The following is a 13,075-nucleotide window of genomic DNA, read 5'->3' on the forward strand; positions in this document are numbered from 1 at the left end:
CCGCTCGCTCGTCTCTCTGCCGCTCGCTCGCTCTCTCTGCCGGCTCAGCTCGCTCGCTCTCTCTCTGGCCGCTTTGACTCGCTCTTTCTTGCCTTTCGGCTCGCTCGCTCTCTCTGCTGTTTCCGTTCTTTGCCGCCGCCGCTTTCTTCTTTCTGTTGCTTCGCTGCTCTCTCTTTCTCTTTGCCGCCCGCCGCTGCTTTCTCTCTCTCTCTGCCCAGCTTTCTTGCCGCTCTCTCTCTCTCTCTCTCTGCCCTGCTGCTCTCTCTTCTCTTCTGCCGCTCGCCTTGTCTCTCTCTCTCTGCTGCTCGCTCGCTCTCTTTTCTTCTGCCGCTGCTGCTTCCCTCACGCTGCCGCTTCTCTCTCTCTCTGCCGCTGCGCTTTCTACCTTCGCTCTCTCTGCCGCCCTTGTTTCTCTCTCTCTCTGCCGCTCGCTCGCTTCTCTTTCTGCCACTGCCGCTCTCTCTCTCTGCATTTCGCATCGCTCTCTACCTCTCGTCTCTCTCTGCCGCTTGCTCTCTCTTTCTGCCTCTGCCGCTCTCTCCTCTCGCTCTCTCTCTGCCGCTGTTTCGCTTCTCTCTCTCTCTGCCTCTCGCTCGCTCTACCTCTGGCTCTCTTTCTGCCGCTTGCTCACGGCTCTCTCTCTCTCTGCCGCTCGCCTCGCTCCGCGGTCTCTCTCTCTGCCGCTTGCTCGCTCTCTCTCTCTGCCTCTCTCTCTGCCTCTCTGCCTCTCTGCCTCTCGCTCCTCTGCCTCTCGTTCCCTCTGCCTCTCGCTCCCCTCTGCCTCTCGTTCCCTCTGCCTCTCGCTCCCTCTGCCTCTCGCTCCCTCTGCCTCTCGCTCCCTCTGCCTCTCGCTCCCTCTGCCTCTCGCTCCCTCCTCTCGCTCCTCTCTGCCTCTCGCTCCCTCTGCCTCTCTCTCTGCCTCTCTCTGCCTCTCGCTCCTCTGCCTCTCGCTCCCTCTGCCTCTCGCTCCCTCTGCCTCTCGCTCCCTCTGCCTCTCGCTCTGCCTCCCCAAGCTCTGCCTCTCTCTCTGCCTCTCTCTGCCTCTCGCTCTCTCTCTCTGCTCGCTCTCTCTGCTCTCGGCTCCTCTGCCTCGCTCCCTCTGCCTCTCGCTCCCTCTGCCTGGTTTCCCCTCACCTCTCGCTCCCTCTGCCTCTACGGTTCCCTCTGCCTCCTGGCTCCCTCTGCCTCGCTCCCTCACTCTCCGCTCCCCTCTGCCTCTGCGCTCCTCTGCCTCCTGGCTCCCTCTGCTCGGCTCCCTCTGCCTCCTGGCTCCCTCTCTCGCTCCCTCTGCCTCTCTCTCTGCCTCTCTCTGCCTCTCGGCTCCCTCTGCCTCTGGCTCCTCTGCCTCTGGCTCCCTCTGCCTCTGCGGCTCCTCTGCCTCTCGGCTCACTCACTGCAAACCCTGCCTCTCTCTCTGCCTCTCTCTGCCTCTCGGCTCTCTGCCGGCTCGCTCTCTCTGCCTCTCGCTCCCTCTGCCTCTCATCCCACTCTTTGCCTCTCCTGGCTCCCTCTGCCTCTCGCTCCTCTTTGCCTCTCGGCTGCCTCTCGGCTCCTCTGCCTCTCGCTCCTCTGCCTCTCGCTCCCTCTGCCTCTCGCTCTCTCTCCGCCTCTCTCTGCCTCTCGCTCTCTCTGCCTCTCGCTCTCTCTGCCTCTCGCTCTCTCTACCTCTCGCTCCCTCTGCCTCTCGCTCCCTCTGCCTCTCGCTCCCTCTGCCTCTCGCTCCCTCTGCCTCTCGCTCTCTCTCCGCCTCTCGCTCTGCCTCTCTCTGCCTCTCTCTGCCTCTCGCTCTCTCTGCCTCTCGCTCTCTCTGCCTCTCGCTCCTCTCTGCCTCTCGCTCTCTCTCCACCTCTCGCTCTCTCTCTGCCTCTCGCTCTCTCTCTTTCACTCTCTCGCTCTCTCTCTTTCTCTCTCTGCCTCTCGCTCTCGCTCTCTCTCTCTCTGCCTCTCGCTGCCTCTCTCGCTGCCTCTCGCTCGCTCTCTCTCTGCCTCTCGTTCGCTCTCTCTCTGCCTCTCGCTCGCTCTCTCTCTGCCTCTCGCTCGCTCTCTTTCTCTCTCTGCCTCTCGCTCGCTCTCTTTCTCTCTCTGCCCGCTCTGCTTTTCTCTCTCTGCCGCTCTGCTTCTCTCTGCCGCTCTGCTTCTCTCTCTCTGCCTCGCTCTCTCTCTCTCTCTCTGCTTCTCCTCGCTGCCTCATAACAGCCCCATCATCCTCATTCAGTCAGGGCATTTTATGCTTTAGCTTCCCAAGTTGTTGGACTGTAGGGTGTGCGTGTTTGTGCGTGTGTGTGTCAAATCCAATTTTATTTCACATGCTTTGTAAACAACAGGTGTAGACTAACAATGCAGAGAGGGAAAAGAAGAGATAATAACACGAGGAGTAAATACACAATGAGTAACGATAACTTGGCTTTATACAACTTTTTTGAGCCTTCCTCACTGCCTGCTATAGAGGTCCTGGATGGCACTAAGCTTAGCCCCACTGGGCTGCACACTACTCCTCTGCAGCGCCTGCGGTCGGATGCCAAGCAGTTGCCATAGCAAGCAGTAATGCAACCAGTCAAGATGCTCTCTTTGGTGCAGCTGTATAACTTTTGAGGATCTGTGGGCCCATGCCAAATCTTTTCAGGCTCTTGAGGGGAACCAGGAGGAGAACCAGGCGTTGTCGTGACGTCTACATCGACTGTGTTTTTGAATGACCATGATAACTCCAAAGGAACATGAAGCTGTCGACCTGCTCCACTAAAAACCTGTGGATGTGGATGGGGCATTTCCTGTTTCTCTCTCCTGGCTCACTGTACTGTAGAGACTGTATCCCCCCACCACTGTACTGTAGAGACTGTATCCCCCACCACCACTGTACTGTAGAGACTGTATCCCCCACCGCTACTGTGGACTGTGTCCCCCGCCACCACTGTACTGTGGACTGTGTCCCCCGCCACCACTGTACTGTGGACTGTGTCCCCCGCCACCACTGTACTGTGGACTGTGCCCCCCACCACCACTGTACTGTAGAGACTGTATCCCCCCCCACCCCCACTGTACTGTGGACTGTATCCCCCACTGTAGAGACTGCCCCCCCCCCACCATTGTAGAGACTTCCCCCCCCACTGTACTGAGACTCCACCACCACTGTACTGTAGAGACTGTATCCCCCCCACCACCACTGTACTGTAGAGACTGTATCCCCCCACTGTAGAGACTGCCCCCTCCCCCACCATTGTAGAGACTTGCCCCCCCCACTGTACTGGAGACTCCACCACCACCACCACTGTACTGTAGAGACTGCCCCACCCCCTCCCTCACCACCACTGTAGAGACCTCCCCCCTGTACTGAGACTGCCCCTCCCCACCACCACTGTACTGTAGAGACTGTGCCCCCACCACCACCGTGCTGTAGACTGCCCCCCTGTACTGAGACTGCCCCTCCTCACCACCACTGTACTGTGAGACTGTGCCCCCCACCACCACTGTGCTGTAGAGACTGTGCTGGAGACTCCACCACCACCACTGTGCTGTAGAGACTGCCCCCTCCCCCACCACCACTGTACTGTAGAGACTGTTGCCCCCCACCACCGCCGACTGTAGACTGCCCCTCCTCCCTCACCACCACTGTACTGTAGAGACTGTGCCTCCCCCACCACCACTGTACTGTAGAGACTGTGCCCCCCACCACCACTGTACTGTAGAGACTGTGCCCCCCACCACCACTGTACTGTAGAGACTGTGCCCCCCACCACCGCTGTGCTGTAGAGACTGTGCCCCCACCACCACTGTACACAGAGACTGTGCCCCCCACCACCACTGTACTGTGAGACTGTGCCCCCCACCACCACTGTACTGTAGAGACTGTGCCTCCCCCCACCACCACTGTACTGTAGAGACTGTGCCCTCCCACCACCACCACTGTACTGTAGAGACTGTGCCCCCCCACCACCACTGTGCAACTGTGGGAGACTGTGCCCTCCCACCACCACCACTGTACTGTAGAGACTGTGCCCCCCACCACCACTGTACTGTAGAGACTGTGCCCCCCACCACCACTGTACTGTAGAGACTGTGCCCTCCCACCACCACCACTGTACTGTAGAGACTGTGCCCCCCACCACCACTGTACTGTAGAGACTGTGCCCTCCCACCACCACCACTGTGCTGTAGAGACTGTGCCCCCACCACCACTGTACTGTAGAGACTGTGCCCTCCACCACCACCACTGTACTGTAGAGACTGTGCCCCCCCACCACCACTGTACTGTAGAGACTGTGCCCTCCACCACCACCACTGTACTGCACAGTGGTTTAAAGTCTTTTAAGTAGTTTCTTTTAGGTATCTTTACTTTACTATTTATATTTTTGATGAATTTTGCTTCACTACATTCCTAAAGAAAATGTTGTTCTTACTCTCCATAAATTTTCCTTGACACCCAAAAGTAGTCGTTACATTTTGAATGCTTAGCACAACAGGAAATTGCTCCAATTCGCACACTTATCAACAGAACATTCCTGGTCATCCCTACTGCCTCTGATCTGGCAGACTCACTAAACACAAATGCTTAGTTTTGTAAATGATGTAAAATGTTGGAGTGTGCCTCTGGCTATCCGTAAATAAAATAAAAAAACAAGAAAATGGTGCCGCCTGGTTTGCTGAAGATAAGGAATTTTAAGTGATGTATATTTTTACTTTGGGTATTTAAATATATTTTAGTAATGTTTACTTTGATACTTTATACTTTAAACCAAATACTTTTTGACTTTTACTTAAGTAGAATTTTACTGGGTGACTTTTATAGAGTAAATTTCTGTTAAGTTATCTTTTACTTTTACTCAAGTATGAAAACTGGGTACCCACCCCCATTACCACTGTACTGAGACTTCCCCCACTACCACCACGGTGCTGTAGAGACTGCCCCCCCCACTACTGCTGTACTGTAGACGGTGTCCCCCAACCACCACCACCAATTTACTGTAGAGACTGTATCACCACCACTGTACTGTAGAGACTGCCCCCCCCCCACTACTGCTGTACTGTAGACGGTGTCCCCCCAACCACCACCACCAATTTACTGTAGAGACTGTATCACCACCACTGTACTGTAGAGACTGTATCACCACCACTGTACTGCAGAGACTGTATCACCACCACTGTACTGTAGAGACTGTATCACCACCACCACTGTACTGTAGAGACTAGAGGTCCACCGATTATGATTTTCAACGCCGATACCTGATTATTGGAGGACCAAAAGTCGGTGCCGATTAATCGGCGATTTTGAGAAATATTTTATTTATTTATTTGTAATAATGACAATTACAACAATACTGAATGAACATTTATTTTAACTTAATATAATACATCAATAAAATCAATTTAGCCTCAAGTAAATAATGAAACATGTTCAATTTGGTTTAAATAATGCAAAAACAAAGTGTTGGAGAAGAAAGTAAGAGTCTTCAATATTCCCAGGTAAGAAGTTTTAGGTTGTAGTTATTATAGGAATTATAGGACTATTTCCTCTATACCATTGGTATTTCGTTACTTTGACTATTGGATGTTCTTATAGGCACTTTAGTATTGCCAGTGTAACGTTTGAAACGCTATTACGCCGCTTAACTAGCTAGCCATTTCATTCGGTTACACCAGCCTCATCTCGGGGAGTTGATAGGCTTGAAGTCATAAACAGCGCAATGCTGTATCATCACTACCACCACTGTACTGTAGAGACTATATCACCACCACCACCACTGTACTGTAGAGACTATATCACCACCACTGTACTGTAGAGACTATATCATCACCACCACCACTGTACTGTAGAGACTATATCATCACCACCACCACTGTACTGTAGAGACTATATCATCACCACCACCACTGTACTGTAGAGACTATATAATCACCACCACCACTGTACTGTAGAGACTATATCATCACCACCACCACTGTACTGTAGAGACTATATCATCACCACCACCACTGTACTGTAGAGACTATATCATCACCACCACCACTGTACTGTAGAGACTATATCATCACCACCACCACTGTACTGTAGAGACTATATCATCACTACCACCACTGTACTGTAGAGACTATATCATCACCACCACCACTGTACTGTACTGCATCACCACCACACCATCACTATATCATCACCACCACCACTGTACTGTAGAGACTATATCATCACCACCACCACTGTACTGTAGAGACTATATCATCACCACCACCACTGTACTGTAGAGACTATATCATCACCACCACCACTGTACTGTAGAGACTATATCATCACCACCACCACTGTACTGTAGAGACTAGATCATCACCACCACCACTGTACTGTAGAGACTATATCACCACCACCACCACTGTACTGTAGACTGCATCACCACCACCACCACTGTACTGTAGAGACTATATCATCACCACCACCACTGTACTGTAGAGACTATATCATCACCACCACTGTACTGTAGAGACTAGATCATCACTACCACCACTGTACTGTAGAGACTATATCACCACCACCACCACTGTACTGTAGAGACTAGATCATCACTACCACCACTGTACTGTAGAGACTATATCATCACCACCACCACTGTACTGTAGAGACTATATCATCACCACCACCACTGTACTGTAGAGACTATATCATCACCACCACTGTACTGTAGAGACTATATCATCACCACCACCACTGTACTGTAGAGACTGGGCTGTGGGAGGGGAAAGAGGGGTTTAGGTTGTTTTTAATCATACCCTCGGCTGTACAGTAATGTGTAGTAGTGGACTAGTATAGTGTGTGTGGACAGTCTAGTGTGCGTGCACGCTGAGCCCCAGACAAAGCCCCCCCTCCCCTCGTAGCCTGGGTCAGAGATATGACCTCGTGAAATGTCAGCCCACCCACGGGGTGGCCCTGCCTGTGTCTCACACACACACACACACACACACACACACATGGTGGTCCTGCCTGTGTCACACACAACCGTGGCGGCGGGGTGCGGCAGAGGCAGCATTGTAGCGTTACGGCTAGCCTAGCGTCTTGAGGTGTAGTGTTGCGTGAAGGAGTCTCGGGACCTCAACACTAAACCCAGGAAGGAGAGAGAGAAAGGCAGGGGGAGAGTTAGCGAAAGAGATGGGGAGGGCAGCAAATGGCAAGAGAGATGATGGGAGAGAGGGAGAAGGAGAGGTCGATAGAGGGAGGGAAAGGGGGGGATAGTTCAAATTCACCCCCCCTCAACCTTCCACTTTGTACTCCTGAGACCTCAGGTCAGCAATCTAGCCATTTCCCACTAACGACATTACAGCCATTAGGGCCTGGCTGCTTTCTTTCTGTAGCATGTCACATGGACGCGGGTCATGCCTCGCATACTTCGCCCCTCTGGCCCGGCTCAGGTGACTAAAAGCTTTCAGTGGGAGTGAACGGCAGCCATGGAAAAACAGTAGGTCTTAGACCTGCTGACATTATCTCTCACGCGCTTGCTCCCTTTCTCTCTGTCTCTCTCTCTCTCTCTCTCTCTCTCTCTCTCTCTCTCTCTCTCTCTCTTTCTCCTGCTCTCTCCCTCTTTCCCTTTCTCTCTCCCTCTTTCCCTTTCTCTCTCTCTCCCTTTCTTTCTCTCTCTCCCTTTCCTCCCTCTCTCTCCCTTTCCTCCCTTAATGTCGTTTTAGGAAATGTGAAGGAAGAGGTGAAGGAAGACACACACACAGTGCATAGAAACTTCCATAACGGGTGCACACACACACATCATAAACTGTGTAAAAAAGAGGGGTCAGGTCTCTGGTTGTAGGTGTAGTGTCCTGACTCCTGTAAGTGTTCAGTCTCTTTTCCTGCCCTGGCCTCTGCCACGGTGTGTGTGTGTCCTGACTCCTGTGTGTGTGAGATGGAGTGTGTACTAGCGTCCTGCGTGGTGGGTAGATTTGTAGCGGTGCATGTACGCCTGGTCAGAGCGGTCGGGCCACGGTTTTGCGGTCACCTCTCTGGCCCATAGTCTGTGACGACCAGACCAGATGTGAGCTGACTCTAATGGCCCCTGCGGGTGAGGGTTGCTGAGGCAACCGGCTTCCCCCTCTGCCTGTAAACAGAGAAGCAACCCACCAGTGTTCTTAGACTGGGCCGCCAAGGTGAAGACTAGCCTTGATGTGTGAGTGAGAGAGCAGAGAGCTCAAATGACGTGTGTGTGTGTGTCTGTGTGTGTGTCTGTGTGTGTGTGTGTGCGTGTGTGTGCGTGCGTGTGTGCGTGGAGAGATTGTGTCTCAGTGTATGAGTGTCATGGCTTCCCTTGACCTTTTTTTTGTTATTCTCGCTCTGTTTTCTTCGGTTGATGCTCAATGGGTTTATTTTTTTGTTGAAGCCTCTACTGTCCCCCCCTCCTCCCAGTACAGTAAAGTTTTGACATTTTCTTAGCCCAGGCTTGTTGCTTTCTGACATCTTCTTATGGAAAGGGGTTAATATGTTTCAGGAATACTCACTTTCTTTTGTTTGCCCTTGTCTGGCAAGCTGTAATGTTTTGCTTATGAATATTGATACACCAAGTGTATATTAATGACCCTGGGTGACCTTAACCCTATCCTTATTGGCTCCCGGGTGGTATCTGCATCCTCATGAATATTAAACAGGCTCTGTAACCTCCATTACCCTAATCTTTGCTGTCTAGCCTCCCGGAAGGTCCTGTCGTCATGGTAACCCTGTTACTAAACTCCTTGGGGGGAAAAAAAAATTGACCCTGGGAAAAAAATATATGTTGAAAATAAAGGATTGAAAAATCGTTTCAAATGATTTTATCCACTGTTGCTGGTGATTCTCAGTGCTGAGAGAAAGGCTTGGGGAAAGCTGGTGGATTTTGTTGCATTAAACTCCTTGGTTTTTCGGTGTTATGATTTTCTTCAGTCATTGCCAAGGCAGTGAGTTACCCTTGCTGAGAGCGCCAAAGTCTATTTGGTATTTTGAATAGGCTGTTCCGTTGTACTTAGCTGGTAACAGAATTGAGAGTGCTCTACTTGCTTGATAAGGGAGGCGTCAGAATGAGTGTATAGTGTAGTAGTCTGGCTCACTTTGTAATCCAGGGACAGGGTGACTGCTGACTTGCTGATTTACAACGTCAAGGCTGTTCAAGTCAATGCCTCCCCTAGATTGTCATTTAAGGATGCGCTCTCAAACTTTTGTATACTTTTTTAGTAGTTTTGAAATTGGTTCTCATTTTAGTGCCTAAAGTGTTCCCACAGCATTTTTCTGTGTACTCCGTCATCATTTGGTATGATATGTTACGTCCCACAATTTTGTAAAAATAGTAATCATACTATATGTTACAGATTTCTTGTGCTTAAGATCCTGGAGTTTATCTTTAATGACAAATCCAGTCCTTTCCTGGGTAATATTCATTAGGAATACTGTAGTAAAACATTGCAACAGAAAAAGCTAAAACAAGTGTTTTCACTTATTGGACTAATTTCAGTGCTTTACCTCCGTTTCCCTCCGACCAAAAGTCTCTTCTTATTCTCTCCTGTAGATGTGGACAGCGTCGAGGAGGTGGGCCAGCCCGGGGCGTCTGCTGTCCCGTGGAGGACGGCATTGGCGGCGGTGGCACAATGCGGGAACGCCTCCCGACACGCGCTCAGTCGTCGTACAGCGGCGACATCCGCAGCGACCATGAGCTGTTCCTCACCCAGAGGCTCCCCCACCCCTCCCAGACCGACCTCGAAACACCCCGACACCTCAACCGAGAGAGCTCCCTGGGGAGCTGCCTCGCCACTGTCCACAGCCACCCACCACCGGGCCTCTCTTGAGCTCCTGAACTGGGCGTCGGACGGAGGTGTTCTCTTGCCCAAGATACCCTTTCCTCCGTGGTATCCTGCGCTCTATGGAGGCTGCCTCCGAGGCCCTGGAAACCCCTGAGTAGTAACCTGCGGCGCCTCCTGAGGCTGGCTCGTTGAAGCTGGATGGGGGAACTTCTGGGGAGTGAGAGGAGGGGCAGGAGAGTCGCCCCCCTATAGGCTTAGCTCCAGCCCTGACCCTCTCCTCCTCCTCCCATCATGCTCAGCTAAGTGCCCTCGCCAAACTGGCGGCCAATAACAACAACAACAACAGTGGAGGCTCGGCCTCGGCCTCAAGCCCCACCTCTGTTGCCATGTCATTTCCCACCGCCATCAAGCAGGAGCCCTGCGACCCCTTCACCTCGGTGGTCACCCATTGTGGCGCTAACCGTGTGTGGGTGGGAGTGGCCGGTGACGGGGAAGTGGCCCCAGTTGCGGCGGGTCCAGCGGCTATCACCGGACTCGAGCCATCCAGAAGCTGAAAGCGGCAGCCAACGCGGTTTTACAGGACAAGAAACGCCACCGTAGTGGCCTCGTCTACTTCCTCTTCATCATCCTCCTGCTCTACCGTACCCACCTTGGGAGGAGAGGGAGCCGGGAGGAACAGGCGACTCTGTGCCGCTTCGATGCCTTCACCCTCCCCCTTCAGCCCTCAGTCGGCCAGCTCCACGCTAGCCGCCCTGTCCAAAGTGACGAGCGCTCCCAGACCCTCCACCTCCTCGTCAGACCACCAACACCAACCCTCCACCGGCTCCTCCTTCCTCTCCCTGGTCTCTATGACTTCCTCGGCTGCGCTCCTCAAGGAGGTGGCAGCCCGGGCTGCAGGGAACCTCCTTGCTGATAAGATGGAGGCCCCAGCAGGAGGAGGGGCCATCCAGGAGGACATCAAGCCCCTGCTGGACAGGAACCAGAAGGCAGGGACCCCCACAGGGCCCTTGAGCACCATGGACCTGCTGCTGCCCTCCACCCCTAAAGGAAGGGCCAAACCCAGCAGCCAAGCAGGTAGGCCAATCCACCCTGACCCTACACAATTTCTTCCAGAGGTGGAATTTGTTGTCTATAAGCCTTGTGGTGAGTTTTTGGATTTACAGTAGTAAGCTACATTCTGTTTTTGTTTTGCAGTTTGGTAAATGCAATAGTGAGTTTATCAAGATATTATGTCAGCTACGTTTTGTCGTCGTGACAAGGTTCGGAACATTGGAACGTTGTTAAGAACACTGGACCTTTTGTATAAACCTTGTGACAAACAAAGTGCCGCTATCCATCAATCCCAGAAGGTGTTGTTTCTCTAGCAAGGTTTCCTACAACAATGAACCGTTGTGGGAGACCTTCCCAGGTTGAACACCACAACAACAGCAGATTTTCAAAATGCATTTCAATCAGTTATTTCACCTTGCATTTTTCAAGGTTGTTTGTCGGTACTAGTTCATTTCCCCTTTCACATCCTGAACTGTCCTCGGATTATTCAATCCTCTTCAGCTTTTTAACTTATTTGGAAACTATCGTTTACAGATATTCTCCAAGCTTTTGCTTATTATATGGAATTAAAGCTGGTCTCTAAGCAAATGTTCTAATATGTTGAATCCCTTTATATTACACTTTAAGGACATACACATTTGATTTACTGTATTACGGATGCCCCACTTCACAAACATATATATATTTATTATATATATATATTTTTTATTCATAAGAAATTATTATTTTAAACTTTTATTTTTGACAAATTGCATGATTCGCTTCACAATTGTAGTGGTAGGGATTCGGTTCAATCGCGGTGAATCGAAATAATAATTTGTGAACCCCGACTATAAAACTTGTTTTGTAGATACTTTAATAAGTTGATTTCGGAAGCTAGCCAGTAGTCAGCTTGCAGTGACCTATTCTAAACTGAGATAAACGACTAAGCTAGAATAGGAACATTTCCTGAAGAAAATGTGTGTGCTTGCTTCAGCTGTCCAAAAATGTATTTTTTTTTATAGTAGTGGAAGGTGTTAAATGAAGATTTCAAGCTGAATAGAAGCTGAAGCAGTTCAATATAGTAAGAATAGGTCTGATTACTTTAGTAGAATATATATTTCAACTAGCACATCAATCATGAACAATAGCAGAACTCTGCCTTCACTACTTTCAATGGGGCTATTTAACACGGGAACCAATGTATTTAAGTGATGATGCCTGAAAAGCCGGTGTTTGTAGGATATATTGGCACGGGTTTGTCTCGGGCCGGCAAACCGTGTCAATATATCCTCCAAACACCGGCTTCGAGGGCATTATCACTTTTATACAACGGGTTACCGGTTACCAACATATTCAAATAATGATTGACATATTTTCATTAAAAACATTATTTTGATGAATTTATTCATACTATTTCATCCTTCCACAAGATATAGTCCCGAAACAAATCTAGAGTTGCTACCCAAACCAGCTGGTCGTTCGTTCTGTTGTCAGAGACGCGACCCAGTCGTTCAGTCTTTATGTTCTGTATCTATGCACGTTCTAAATGTTCTATTGCCATACTGGCTGGCAACATTCTTATCCCTTGCTTGCTAGCTAGCCAACAACGGCTAACTTTACAGTTACAAGACTAGCATGCTAGCTACACTTAGTTTCGTTTGACCCTTTTTCAATTGACCTTTCTTTGTATACGTCCATAAAAATGATGCCAGCTGATTAATGATTTAGACTGGCTGAGAAACGTTGCCTGCCTCTCTCTCGTTCCGACTCCCGACCCCTACACGTTCATTACTATGGGACAGTTGGAGATCGAATTTGAATTTTGAAACAATGTTGCAAGTGTCGGAGAGACAGTAAGAGTTATAAAAATCTCTGCTGTTGAAAACTACATGTTAGTCTAGAAGAAATGTGAAATAATCATGCTTTTTGTAGTGGAGATCAAGTTTATAACTTCCCTGCCAGGGCTGATGAGACAGTGGATTGCGCATTTTAACGTCATAGATTTAGCTGGTAGTAACTTGTGGAATAACCAATCAGCATTCAAGATTTGACCCACCCGTTGTATAATTTGTAGGGTACCCTGACTGGGACTCAAACCCTGGTCCCTGTGACTCTCATTATAAAACGGCTAAAATCTCTTGGCGAGGTTTCTAGGTTTTGTATTTATTTTATTCATGCATTTGAATTTTTTTGCTCGCTCGCCCCACTTTTGATAGAGAGAGAATCCCCCTCCCCGTCTGGCCTGAGTCTGGGAAAAGGTCTGTGGGCCTGGCAGGATGTCCAACCCAGACCATTTGCGCTTGGCATGTGT

General features: G+C 50.3%; 1 protein-coding gene across 1 annotated transcript; it reads right to left on the reverse strand.

Moving 5' to 3' along the window:
• Positions 1–1,072: 1,072 nt before the first annotated feature.
• LOC135566950 (octapeptide-repeat protein T2-like) lies at positions 1,073–1,592 on the reverse strand (the record flags this gene model as incomplete). Its single annotated transcript, XM_065014499.1, has 2 exons — positions 1,073–1,361; positions 1,489–1,592. Coding segments are annotated over 2 exons (393 nt in total), but the record flags the coding sequence as incomplete, so codon positions are not given.
• Positions 1,593–13,075: the final 11,483 nt, after the last annotated feature.

Source organism: Oncorhynchus nerka, unplaced genomic scaffold (genome assembly GCF_034236695.1).
Source record: "Oncorhynchus nerka isolate Pitt River unplaced genomic scaffold, Oner_Uvic_2.0 unplaced_scaffold_2879, whole genome shotgun sequence".
NCBI lineage: Eukaryota > Metazoa > Chordata > Actinopteri > Salmoniformes > Salmonidae > Oncorhynchus > Oncorhynchus nerka.